This window comes from Mytilus galloprovincialis, chromosome 8 (genome assembly GCF_965363235.1).
Source record: "Mytilus galloprovincialis chromosome 8, xbMytGall1.hap1.1, whole genome shotgun sequence".
NCBI lineage: Eukaryota > Metazoa > Mollusca > Bivalvia > Mytilida > Mytilidae > Mytilus > Mytilus galloprovincialis.
Window position 1 is genome coordinate 45519087 of NC_134845.1, and position 15053 is coordinate 45534139.

The 15053-nt window shown below is 31.7% G+C and overlaps 1 protein-coding gene across 2 annotated transcripts in view; it reads left to right on the top strand.

Moving 5' to 3' along the window:
- The first annotated feature begins 9506 nt into the window (after nucleotides 1–9506).
- The window catches only part of LOC143042038 (uncharacterized), a 49370-nt gene continuing 43823 nt past the window's right edge, over nucleotides 9507–15053 (top strand). The window contains exons 1-2 of one of the 2 annotated variants that reach the window (XM_076214263.1): nucleotides 9507–9646; nucleotides 12997–13030. In XM_076214263.1, the coding sequence (XP_076070378.1) occupies nucleotides 9508–9646; nucleotides 12997–13030 (173 nt within the window). In that variant the 5' untranslated portion in view covers nucleotide 9507. Of the gene's footprint in view, nucleotides 9647–12996; nucleotides 13031–13640; nucleotides 13688–15053 lie in introns of those variants that run through there. The other variant, XM_076214270.1, reaches the window with a different exon arrangement.

The following is a 15053-nucleotide window of genomic DNA, read 5'->3' on the forward strand; positions in this document are numbered from 1 at the left end:
AAATGCGGCGGGGTTAAACATGTCTGTGAGATCTCAACCCTCCCCCTATACCTCTAGCCAATGCAGAAAAGTAAACGCATAACAATACGCACATTAAAATTCAGTTCAAGAGAAGTCCGAGTCTGATGTCAGATGCCTTTTTAATGCAAGAGCTAGCGTAATCATGATAGCCATATATATGTATTCGAAATGTATAACAATATATGATAAGGTATGATTTTTGTTTTTTCAAAATATATGAAAGGGTGAGATACTGGATGTCTCAATTTGAATGCCCAACCATACCACTCCGGCACTAAGAAAGGTGAATAATAAAATGCGATTCGAATAGACCAAATTTATAATTTTCTAGTCATTTGTCGACATGACCCCTAAGGTAGCAGTAGTACTCTATTGTATCATCAGGTTACTATATTATATATACACATGGAAAAAAGTATTGCAACACCTTGATTTTTTTAAATTTGAAAAATCAGCCTCTTTTTTTGGATGGAATATAATAAAATATTTGTATAATATTATTGAAACATAGTTTATGATAACATTGGCATTGAAACGAACAAAAGATGTTTGGAAAAAAAAAATGATTTATATAACCACAATTTTAATAACAAAATGGAGTGTTTTTTGTACACAAAAATGCATTTTACAACTTTTACTGTAGTCGAACCTTACAATGTCAGACATTTCAAAATTAATCTTCAGATGACTGTTCACATCATGGTTGATCGTTATACGCCAAAGAATTAGTACTTTGTGCGCAGCCACCATTCAAACGGATAACCGCATCTAAACGTCTTCTGATTCCTGCCAAAAATCGACTAATTTGTTGCTAAGGTAGCAGCAACCATTTCTGATGAAGAGCATTGTTTATTTCATGATGTGTTTGAACTGGGGTGTCCTTTCGCGCACGTTCCGCCCAATAGTATTCCATATATGCTCGATATGGTTCAAATCCGGGCTACGATCCGTCCAAGGAAGATGAACCGAGTTCCATTGGAACAATGGATCTTCCTCCACGATGCTAATTTTCAACTTTAGCGAGCTCTGCACTACATTGGATACGGAAAACTGTGTGTCTGTTTGTAAGCAAAGGTCTCTGAAATGGTCTTATCGCACGATAACCAGTAGCGATGAGTCGATCACGAACAGTTCTTGTTAAAAAGCTCCTGTATGCCCACCACTCTCTTTTTAGGATTGTATTGTATACAATGGGTTTCCTTCTGACCAACCTTCATTATGCTTGATTTTCCCTAGCAAATGGTATGGGGGGTCTTCTTTATCTCGGAAGGTCTTGAACATCGTTTAGTGCCTTATTTTTTTAACTCAAAACGACTTATAGTGGAATGGTGATGACCAACAATACGTGCAGTTGTTACAGCGACATCCCTGCTACTCTCATGCTGATAATATGCCATCTTGCTGCAGTTTAGAGTTGTCGAGGACCCATTACAAGGTGTCAATCACATAACTTTAAAAACTTTGTTATGTAAAGTGTTGAAAACAATGAGGATGAAAACATCTGTTTTGCTGTTTACGGGTACAGTAGCTGCATGTGCAGATAAAAACTTATTGATTCGATATTTATTGATTAAGCTCAGGTGATACTTAAATAATGTTTAAGTTGTTCTATTTTACCAAATTATATCACAAAAAAAATAAAAAGTGTTTTTTTTTATTTCAATTTCAATTTGGTATTGCAATACTTTTTTCCATGTGTATATATGTAATCATATAATGTCATATACGATAAGGAGATGTGGTTTGATTGCCAATTAAACAATTATCCACTTAAGTCCAAAGGACATGGATTTAAGCAACTACTAAGCTCTTCAACTTCGTACTTTATTTGTCATTTTCAACTTTTTTGGATTTGAGCGTCACTGATGAGTCTTTTGTAGACGAAACGCGCGTCTGGCGTATATACTAAATTTAGTCCTGGTATCTATGATGAGTTTATTTACCATACGGCATACGGCATTTTACAATGAGATAAATCCATATCACTAAGTGAAAAGAAAATTCAAACCATACCAACATGTGTAATACTAGTAAGGTAAATAAAACACGAAAAGGTCTAATTATGACAAATAATAAACGAGAAACAAATATTACAGGAAGCAATCAACGACAATCACTCGATACAGGCTTCTGAATTAAAGTGACATATATGACAGGGTGAAGCATGTTTTTGAGTTCTCCCCTTCTTTTAACATGATATAGTAGTGTAACAGGACAACGTAAAAATGTTCACAATTTATGACAAATAATAAACGAGAAACAAATATTAAAGGCATGCAACAACCAACGACAACCACTGCATTACATACAGGCTTCTGAATTAAAGTGATATATGGCACGGTGAAGCATGCCTTTGAGCGCTTCCCTTCTATTAACATAAGATAGTAGTGTAACAGGACAACGCAAAAATGGCTTTGCTCACAAGATTGACAAGAAGTTAAAGGAAGGAAGACCCCACCCCTAAAAAACAACAACCAAACAAAAAACAAACAACAAATAAAAACAAATAAAAATCAAAAACAAAACAAAAAAAAAATAAACAAAATAAAAAAACAAAAAACAAAAAACAAAAAAACAAAAACACAGCAAAGCAAAACAAAAATAAACAAAACAAAACAAAACAAAACAAACAAAACAAAACAAAACAAAACAAATAAACAAATAAAAAATAAAAACAAAAACAAAACAAAAAACCTGACACGTAGAATGACAGTAGACATTAAATAGTGTCCAAGATAACTAGAAGTTACTGAAATTCAAAGCCAATAACAACTAATAAAACAATCACGTTTTCCCAGAATAAGATATACAATAATTTTTTGCATGCGTTGCCTCAGTGACATGGCTATTCTTTCAATTAATTTTGATCATGTTGCTCCTCGAGTAGTCAAGTATATTTCATACATCCTTTGGCTATCATATTTGTTTGGTTTATGCGTTCCTGATGGAGTTGAATCCAGTTAATATATCAACGTTTTCCGACGAACCTCAAAGCCGGCCTTAAAGGGAAAATTCACGATTTTTTACTTATTGTTTAAATATGTTCATTATGACATAATATATATATTCACAAAGTTTTATCGCTATATGTGCAGTAATAAAGGAGAAATTCAATATTTAATGAAAAAATATCAACTACTTCCTGTAGGTCGTGACGTTTTCTCCTGATTTTTGCATGCTGGGATTTAAAATACAATCATTAAAAGTCTTGGTTTTTAATCATATTTTAACGTAATCGTAAGCGCGCCGATGACTTATGCTTTATCTAATAACCATCCGATAATAAGAAGATAAAACGCACAGACGTTCAATTGTACTCATTCGTGAAATAAATTATCTATGTTAAACGTATATATTCGAATTATTTTTGTAGACAACACAAAAAGTTATAAATTTATTTTTAATAAATGCATTTTCGGACTGATAAGGTGAACAAATTAAAGTACAATAATCTGTAAAGACAATATGTTGGTGTACTCTTATTGACCTTTTACTATCTCTGCTATGACTAGGTTTATACGATGTGTGTATTCACGGTTCTGTGGCAATACTCGTAGATGGCTTGTTGAAAGGTAAATTGTTATTTGCACTTCGGTATTTAACCACGCCTCTAGGGCACACCTTGCCAGGTGTGACTGTCTATTCGGATCAGTGGGAGCATTAATACACACATTAAATATACATATTCAAGTTGGTGACAAATAAAAATTGGTCGCCGTGGAATTATTTAATTATATTTGGTGCTATTATTTATTTGAATTCAAATAAGTTAATTTACTAAGAAATACACAATTTTCGGTTAAAGACGGGAAACTTAATTCATATGTCAGAATGAAATGATATACAAGTCTTGTCCTTGATTAATGTCTCATAAAAAAGGGGGACTTAGAAATTAGATATAGCTTTACTAAATCATTTTTATTTGTCTTTATTAGGCGAAAAATGTACGAGAACACTTACATTTAGACTTTTGAAAGCCATGTTAATTAATTAATATCTGAAACTATCTGAAGATAACTCTACCGAAGCGGAATATAATATGTACGAATAAAGAAAAAATACTTTTGTACTTAAGAGGTTTAAAAAGTTGACAGGAAATTTAAGGATCTTCATGGAATGGAATCGAAAAATTACGAATAGATATTCTTTTCAAGTGTGAATAACGTCAACCAAATTTATTCATAACCGGGAACGTCCTTAAAATCTGAGACTACTATAATAATCGTCGTCTCCCAACGTATATATATACTTAAATAACTATTTGACCAAAGATGTTTAAAATTAAAAGACAACGAATTTAATGTTATCTTTCCCTATTTTTGAATGTTATTATAAGTCTGTTCAACTTGCAAGAATACCCCTAAAGCGGACAAATATCCGACAAGCAGTTTATTCTTTAAATTGCTGTCATTGAATATCAAGAGAGAAAATAAATCCCGAAATTGATACTCAATAGTTTTCCTAGAAAATATTCACATCCCTTGGGGATTATTAGTGTACGTCCAGTTGCATATTTTTTACATGAATGTTGGAACAATTGTGATGATGACGAATTTCGTCCTTTATTCGAGAACAATCTAATTGATATATAAATCTGTGAGTTTACTATGTTCTTAACTGCGATGAACCAAAGCAAGTTATAAATTGACCTGTATTTAAATCAAATTGTTTCTTTTTTTTCTTTTTCTTCTTTTGGTATACAATAGTCTATCGAATTCGTTGATTACATACTGTTGGCATACGTGGACTAGTCTATTTACAAAACTTTTACCACAATTTACACAAAATGTATGTTTCTTTCTTATGTTCAATGTATACATGTATACATATTTTAAATTGCGCTACTGACTATAGTTCCGTAACTTTCTACCCAGGCGTATGTATACACGAATCGTCGACAAGTGCGCACATTTTTTTAAATCAATAATTCTGGTATGTTCCAATCTGTCCTAAACTATTGACAACGAGTATATATTACATTTTCCCAAATTAATCCTAGGAAAAATATGTAAATAGATTTGTATTTCTTCAAATTTTTTTTTTTGTATTTTTTTTTTTTTTATAAATAATATTCTTTACACCAGAAATGTTATTTATAAACAAGCGTATGAGTTCAGTAATGACTAGTATATTATATCACTTTCGGACACGCAAGACAAAAATGTATATTATACATGCACCTGATAGTTCAAAATGGAAAGTTATAAGTTACGGTCGTGTACACTGATCAATACCTACAGAAGTGAGACGATGCATGAACTTGCAAGCCCGCCGGACAGGAAATCGATTGAATACCTGCACGTGTCACCTTACACCCCTTCCAATACCTTTGGGAGTAATACCTTTAGCCATACTGGTGATCAGATGAGGGAAGATCCGAATTTATTTAAATAAAGTTTATTACTTTAAAGAATTATGAACGAATTAGATTTTCGAAAACAATTTCCACGGAACACTTATTTATGATTTGAACTTTGACTTTTTAACTAATTACAATATTATCAGTTTAAAAATAACAGACTATATGGTTATTTAAAAAGAATAAGACCATTTTCCGTATCAAGTTAGTCAGTCAGATAAAACAACCGTACGATTGACAAGATATCGACACGCAATTACGACTACATCGTTTACTGTAGTTTTGTTCCTTTGTGGTTTATAGACATATCGGGATTTTTCATCGGAGAAGGTGACAAGATCGCGGAGCGCAGAGAACTGATACTCAAAATTTAAAATCGATGGTGATCTCTTATTTAGCGGAATAAAACTTTTATATCTAAAAATTTGAGCATTTTTATACAGAATGGACATAATATCAATTTTTGATTTTTTTGCGAAGTTTCCCTTTAATCTATATATATATATATATTTGTAAATTGGTAGATACCACTGTCAGAGTGCTTCTATATCAAGTTTATCTATACATACACAACTGTATCAAATTCTCCGTTTTAAACTACATGTATCTAATAATTTTAAATAACGTCCAAACTCGTTAAAGAACAAGGTTGATCAAATATCTGAAGCATGAACTTGGTTATTTTTTTATATATGGGTTGCCATTTGACACTTGTGCAAACTGTTATTTTGAAGATACATTTGTTTTTGACAATTACTATAGTAACTAAATATGTGTACGGCTGTACGCGTTTGAACCCTGTTAGTCCTAGATCCTGCACACTTTGACATTGCTCAAAGCCGGCATCATGCTGTTCTTATACGACTTTTGACATCTTTACGCTTAATTCATTGGATGTGTACTGCATGGTTTATATTTTTGTCTGCGAAAACATGGTTTATATGTTCTTTATTTGTCGTTGGTTGCTGTCTATTACATTATTCTTATTGTTTGCAACTTTTGGACATTGTTTTTGTTTTTTTCTTCACATTTTTGAATGACGAGGTCTTTTGTTGTTTTACTGTATTGTACGAGTTTTGCGCACTTTGTCCCTTAGCAATTTACTTATACTGAGGTCATATTTTCCAATAATTGTCAAGTAAAGTTTACCTCAGATGAATTTAGCTGTTGTTTTTTTCCTTTTGTTTATATTGCTAATTTGTCCCATTTGGTCATATTACTCCTAACGTTTATACATATTCATACATCACTAGCTTTCAAATGTTTAGGTTTGAACGTATCTAAATAAAATTAAGTCTAGATTGTTGCTACCACAGGCAAACGATCAGACAAAATTGCCTTCTATAATGTTTGGTTCAGAAATCCATTACCAACGAAACGTTAACAGAATCAGCAAAGGCACACATTTAATTACTTGATGTAAATGCTCCATCATTAGGTAAGATGCTGGTTCTTCCAAATGCTCCATTAAAACTATTTTTATCAGCAATCAAAGCCGGGCTTCGAAGTTATTGCGAAGCTACATTTTCTAGATGTGGCGTAAATCAAAAGTAGATATCAAAAAGTTACAAAGATCTTTTAGAGTACATACAATCTAAGACTCTTTCATCTTGCAACAGTATTAAAACATTTGACTTTTCTACACTTTAATCTTGAGTATTCCCCATTCCAAACTAAAAGACAAATTTGAAGGATCGGTCCTGCTTTGTTTCATAAAAAATGAATAACAAGAGATACAAGTATCTCGTCTAATGGTTCAGGATGCTTGATTCTTAATTTACAACATGTTTGTTCCATTTGGAGGACGTGTTTTCAATAAACAATCGGCATTCCCATGGGAACAAACTGTCTTGCCGACTTGTTTCTTTATTCATATGAGGCTCTCTTCATACAGGAATTTCTAAGGAAGAAAGAAAAGAAGTTTGCAGTACCCTTGACTTTATTTTCCGTTATATAGAGGAGTTCTCTCACAATATAATTAAAAAATGACTTTTTCATGCGGAGATTGACTTCGTTTGGAAAATTTAAAAAAGTAAAATATCAAAAATATCTGAATCCAAGGAAAATTCGCAACCAAATCCTTTACAAGAAAGCAAAATCAAAAGGTCAAACGCATTGACAACAGCTATCAACTCCTAACTGGGACAGGCATTTACTTTAAAAGGTAAAAATGGTGGATTAAACGTGATTTTTTAGGTTAGGGACAGCATTAAAAGTCCAATGTAGGATAAAAAACTAAATTCGTATAGTCTTTTTCACTGACCCCTCTACCTCCTCCCCCCATCTTAACTTAATTCGGGAAACATTGATTAACCAATAAAGATATATATAAAATCGATGTCAATTAAACAAAACTTGCAGCAATTTTGACCCCCAAACTGTTTGAATTAAGTTTGTTTACCCTTCATTGATTTTTTGATGTCGTGCCTTATATGCTATATCCGTCATGAATGGTTGTTCAGTCTTGCCTAAACGTGCAGTTGCAAATATTTGATGCACATTCAGGACCGCGATGGAGTGGATTTGTATCTTTAATTTGAGTATCCAGAAAAGGTAATAGGAGATCCATTTCTTTAGTTTGATTATTTAAAGTTACAAAAGGCATTATTAATGCAGCGAGAGCAATTAACATATCTATATCACTTAGGTAACACAAAAGTTTACTAACATCTGGCCATCTTTGAAGTCGGATAGATCAGCTGAACATGAGTTTTCATATAGACCCATCGAGTTGTGCTTTAATTATGATTTCGTCTGAGATGGTTTTCAACACCTTTGTGTTGCCATGAAATATCAGATGTTCATTTTCTTCAAAATTATTAACTACTAAGTAAAAGTTGAATTAAGCCTATTTGAAACTCTTCACTATAACTTCGGTTACTCTACCCTGCCTCAGACATAGACTGCCGTAATCGTATTTGATACAACTTCTTGCACATTTAGGTTTTAAATTAAATGTTCTTCAACTTTGTATTTACATCTTGTTTCACTGATTCGAGCGCCACTGATGAGTTTTATGTAGACCTGAGTGACTAGTGCTATAGTAGTCTCAGTGTATAGACGAGACGCACAGCGTTCTGGCGCGTTAACAAATTGCCGGTAATGCCTGGTCAGAGTTATTTTTAGAGGACCTCATTGATAGCCTGAAGCCATAAACTGACAAGTGCATGTATATTCACTATGTATACAGTCACTACATTTATATATATAAATGACTTTTTTCATCATACCTTGAACCGTTGTTTTTCTTTTACTCTTATTCATGTATTATGTTAGTATTCTTGCATGTAATTAGATTTTAATTACGCTCTCTGCTAACCTATTCAAATCAGGGCCGTAACTGGGTCTCCAAAAACAGAGGAGGAAGGAGTCTGAGGGCCGCCGACTAAGACCCCCAGTTAGTGGGGGACAAGAGAGCGAAGCCCGCCGTCCGAAAATTGTAATATTAGGGTTCAGAATATGTCTTATAACCTCAATTTTTGTATCTTACTTATCGTTTCTGTTTTCATATTAACTGTATGGAGAAATGCATTCGGCAACCAGAGCCGGCTGATAGATGCTTATCTCGATTTTTATTCTATAAAATAAACTGAGAATAGAAATTGGGAATATGACAAAAACCCGACCTAAGAGCAGACAACAGCCGAAGACCACCATTGGGTCTTCAACGCAGCGAGAAAATCCAGCATCTGGAGTGTGAACATATAATTGAACTAAAATAAAAAAAAAATGTAACAAAGCTAGGCCAGATGCTCCTGATTTGGGACAGACGCAAACTGATGACGCAAAAATGCGGCGGGGTTAAACATGTTTTATAAGGTCTCAACCCTCCCCTATACTTCTATCCAATGTGGAACAAAGACACACATTCCAATACGCACAGTAAATCTCAGTTTAAAAGAGTTTAAAAGAATTCTTATTTTTCATTTTTTTTATACCTAAAAATCAGACGAGGCAGTCTGCCTCATCGGTAGTTTATATACGGCCTTGCAAATGAATCCTTAATAGCTATATGTTAGCGTCTTTTTTTAATCGTTTATTTCTGAATAAATAAAGTATGTTTTGTGGTAATTTCGATGTAAAAATGTATGTGATAGATATCGAAAGCGACCTGAAGTTGACCTCTTATGCACACCTACTTGAGAAGTGGGTGTGTCAGTCAAAATTGCCCGGATGTTAGGCGTGGTAATGGGCAAAACATGGCGACAGACGGGAAGATATCCGACACGGGTAACGGGGAAAATATCACAGAATTCGATTGCTTTGGTAAGAAAATGTTCATATTATTCATATACTGTAATAATATCTCTTTCACTTCACGTGTCATTCATTTTCAATCCGGATACAAATTGCACTGGCTGCTGAAACAGAAAGTCAGCTGATTAGCATAAAAACAATCGATATTCAATCTGTCAATAGGAATTTTCCTTTATTTACAACATAAACATGTTTTTGGTATTTCTTCCTGTAAACATACTTCAGTCGAAATGTGTTTAATTGCAGTTAAATATAATTAAAACAAATTAGTAATTGCATATCAGCTGATCCAGGTCATTGAATGTTGGTCTAATTTTTCTTTAGAATATGTATATAATTGACCAACATAAATACCACAAAATTATTGAATTTCGGGAGAATATTTAAAAACGAAATTAATAAGGTAAAAGACAACGATTTTTCTGTATATTTGAAAAAGAAGTTATGGATTGGTTGCCTTGTAACTGTAAGGGCTATTGGGAGAAAGTCCCAAAAGGCCCCTACATGTAGCTATATAAAGACTAAAGTTGTGATGGTTGACCTTTTGCACAGCTGTCAGATGACCAAGACAGTGTTGTGTATCATTTACATGTAGTTTTGTGATTTGGTTTTCTCTCAAAAAGAACAATATTCAATATTATTGTGAAAATTTCTATTAAAGTTGCAACACCAAATAAAAAAAGAGAAATGCATGCATGTCTTAAAAAATGTATGAAATGTTCACATTGGATACAAGTTTGCTTAAATCATATTAGCAAATGCCCTATTTGGACTGGTTATGGTTCAATATTGTGTTATTGGAACAAAAAATTCAACTTGGTATAAAAATTCTCTCCTGGTCATGATGTTTAATCAAATCCCAAATCCCAAATATCTGGTAAACATCCTGAACGTAAAAGATACTGTAAAACTAAAAATGTGAATTTTTGCTAAGTTTGCAATTATAATAAAAAATTCAAAATATTCCTTAGAAAAAACAATTCTTAGTGTAAATTTGATATGAAAGGTATATTAAATTGGAATCAAAGAAACTGCAAAATAAAACTTTGCAAACAAGTGTGGTTCAGGAAATTGTGAAATATTAGTAATAACGACTATATATTTATTATGCAGTCTTTGGGGGAAATAAATTTAGAAATTAGCTTTCAGTGTCCTCATAATTTTGTTTTACATGGTGATTTCATCAAAATTTTGAAAGATTCAAATGTATCTATAATGCCAAAAATCCTTATTGGATAAGTTACAACCGAAACGTTGAGAGTATTTATAAAAAAATGGATGTCATTTTTGTTACTCCTCTGACTAAGATTAAATGGAGGATGGTTGAGTTCCTCATACATGTACTCTAGTCATAGATTGCTCTGGCGTCTCCAGGAGTCAGAGCAATCTTGAACTACAGATACTCATGTTAGGAACTTAGTCCGTGAGTGTTTTAGTTGTTTGTTATAAGACACTGATACAAAATGTACATGTATAACAATAAGTGCCTGCTTTTAAAAATTCCAACTTTCAAAAGGAAAGAGTATTCATGATAAAAAGGACAAACAAACAAAATTTAAATAAAAAAAATTTAATTTTCCAAATGAGATAAGTTTTGAAATTTACATGAGTCATCGCATGTTAATTATACTGCATTTTTTATATTTTAAAATGTGTATTTACAAAAGATAAAAAGAATTGTTATGGTATAAATGTATCCGTACGTTTATTAATTAATGTGGATAAATTTTGTATCATTTCGGATGAGTGTTCCAACTTATTTGTGCATTACACATATACATTTCGACGAAAAAAGATCTGTAGATAACTAAAGAAAACTTGAATAGTAAACTCACCATATATAATCGTAAATTCCAGTGGATAATATTTATATTTAGACGACGCACATCAAAACCATACTCGATAACGCACATGCGAAAAACAACACTGTGCCCAATATTAATGGAAACACGGATCATACCGATAACGAAGTTGATTCGGGAAAAAATAAATTATACTATGAAAAAGAGAAAAAAAAACCAAAATGTAATGTATGTGAATAATCACAATAATTTATCAAATATATTTTGTGAAATGTCTTATGTTATGAATACTAATATTATGAATAAATAATATCTTTCCAAATAGTGCTTCCCTTAACTATTAGGTAAGCTAACATGAGGGATACTAAGTTAAAGCTGTAAACTTAATTAGTAAATTGTTACAGCAAATATGCAATAAAGATATTGTTACGTTGGAAAAAAAAATAATTTTGAAATGTTCCTAGATTTATGTCCCTTTGAACACATTTTATTTACTTGTGTACAGATTGATTATATAATACCTATACCATGTAATTAGTTGGAACTTTTTCAGTGAATCACAGGTAAATTATAAAGACAATTAAAGTAAACACTAATATAACATAAATGTAATAAATAAGTAAAGTCTAACCACAGTTATATTTTTAGAACTTGTTTTCCTTGATCCACAAACAAGTTGACAAATGTGAGGTTTCATGTCGATACCTTTTGTATTTAAAAAACAAGTGAAATAACTGATATGAACAAAAGAAGATTTGGGTTTATGCATTTTTTGGTTTCTCAGGCTTTATTTTCTCTGTGAAATCTAGGAGTGTATGCAGTGATGTCACAGGCTCTATTTTAATAAGTTCACCAGTCAAATTATCAAAAAGTCAAAAAGTAGCACCTTTTCATTGTCTTTGGGGGAAAAGGGGGGGGGGGGTATGGAAATATAATACAAAATTCTTATCAAGTGAAAAAAAAATAAGATTTTTTTAACTTGGAGGTTTGATAAAAAATTTCTGACAACAAAATTCAGTCTTGCTTTCTATTTCAAATAGAATTTTTAAATTATTTGTTTAGAAAAAGTTTTTTTCAATCTGATAAAATTCTAAAACATATTATGCTCCATTCTACTTACTGTTTCAATAATTTTTAAATAAACCAATGACATTTTTTAAGGTACATTTAATGAGGACAAAACTCCTCTAACATTCTGAAAATGTGTGTATAACAGAAAAACTTTTTAAAAGCAGCAATCCAAGTTCAACAGAACATGGGGTGCACAAGGTTGGTGTCATGATTGAAATTGCAACATCTTTGGTAATGCATGTAGATCCATCCTTGGTAATGTTAAAATTTTTATGTTTTTATCAATATGGCATATTTTTACCAAATGAGTAAGCTATTCAGTCTCCTTAAAGCCTCAAGTTATTTAGTAATCATCCCTTATTAATTTATATTTCCTTGTTGGTTATGGTTTAAATTTATGTATATTATGAAGGCCTAGAGGAATATAAATAATTGAATAATATTTTTTACGATGTTTAGTTGACTTTTTTTACAAATTTTTTTCAGATGGGGCTGAGCAGATCATGAGAACTCAAGAAAGGTATATATTATTCTATAGTGTTTAATGCAACCAAAAGGGTTCATTTTTCTGGTTGTTTTAATTGATGTGCACCAAAAAGTAACTCAAACAGAAGTTGTACCAGCATTAAATATGTCAGCAAATACAATTTGCAATTGAAAACTGTTGGTTTTGAAACTTAGGAAATGGAAAAAAAATCAAAAGTTTTACATTTTATTGAGTGTATTGTACCTGAAAAAAAAGTAGAGTCCTATAGCTACTGTTAATGTGTAAACCTGTATAAAGATATAAACAAAGAGTACTTAGATAAAGAATACATTTTTTTATTGCATACCTAAAATGTAAGTTAAAGGTACCAATACTTGAGATCTCTCAGGGTTAGAAGAGCTATTTTATTTGTTATTTCAGGGTTAAAGATAGAAAATGAGGAAGTCTGTGACACTTTTTCAATCATTTTATCAAGATAAGAAAAGTTTGAAGAACACTCGATAATCACATATTATAGTTTTTGACACGTAAAGCGATATAAATTGTTACATTTAAATAAGGTAGTCTAACAATTGACTGGTTAAGATATCAATACGATTTAAATATTCGACTACGATAACGGTATAGACTCAAAAGATTAAATTGATAGCGGACAACGTTCAGGTGGTCAGTGTATTTATAGGGAAAAAGGTGATCTATTTGGCTAGACATTATGATATATATATAATTATTGAATATTGATCATTACTTATAAAGTGATAAAGTAGGGGTTGATTTCCTTTTTCATTTCAAGTACTAAAAAATTGTATTACCGTATAGAAATTTCATTCTTATGAGTGTTTGTATGGATAATTTGTAAATTCAGATAGTAATTATTGAAAATTGTTTAATAATTTCCTGCATTGATAAAATGACACATTTTTGTTCAAACAAATAGACAGCAAATAAAATATTGTGAGTATGAAATAGTAGAATGTTTTGAAATGGAAAATGAAATGGAAAATTTGACTCCAAGAAAATGTAAGTGGTTGAGATTTTTTCCTCTTCTAGTATACTCCAATTTACAACAGCCTTTAGTTATGTTATGACCATAATTTCATTGTAAATTACCTCTAACAAAACTAAAACCAGTATTGAATAGAAAGGTAGACACAGACTGATTAACCAAATGTTCCTATATTTTTATACTGTGGATTCATATATTTTCTTTGATTGTAATTTTTGTGTGGATTTAGAGAAATATAGATTATTACATTGATACAAGTGGATTATCAGATTTATCCAATCGAGATAGTTAAATTATCAATTTTAAGGTCCGATCGTTGGCGAGGACTTTAAAATTTATAATTTAACTATCGAAATTAGATAAATCCGATAATCCACGCATTACTATGTAATAATCTGCTTCTCTAATGATAAGAAGATCAATTTCCTTCTTTTCCAAACCAAAATCCCCTTCGAGTGCCTTCCACTTTCCACGAAGTTGTCAATTTCATAAACACCTGTTAGAACATTTTGATCATTTCAGGGAGCTTAGAAAGGTTATGACCCTTTGACTCAGCAAATCATCTTCTGAGATCACCGACAACCACACGTTCATTATATTTTTTTTATACAATGGGTTCAGAAAGGGATATATTTCCATAGAATTAGAGAAATGGTGTTTACATTATACCATTAAATCCACAAAAATGGTATTCCAAGAATATAATGAATCCACAGTAAACTGATACAATGTTATGAATTGATGTAAGAGGCATTATTTAGGATGAAACAATTATAAAAAGAATATAGACTATATGATAGAGCATGAATGATACAGCAACCTAAATGTTTAAACTTGAGGTATATGTGTTGGTAAGAAGGCATCCCAACTACAAAAAATAATCTTCTAGAGGGAAACATACATCAAGAAAATAAATAAATAAGAATTGGAGGTCTCTTTCACTTTGTTGGTCTATTTCCTTCGAAACCTGCATCATTGATGAAATTTGAGGACTGGTAAAGAAATTAAAAGATAATAAAAGAGGATATTTAAGCAGGATCTTGGACTCTA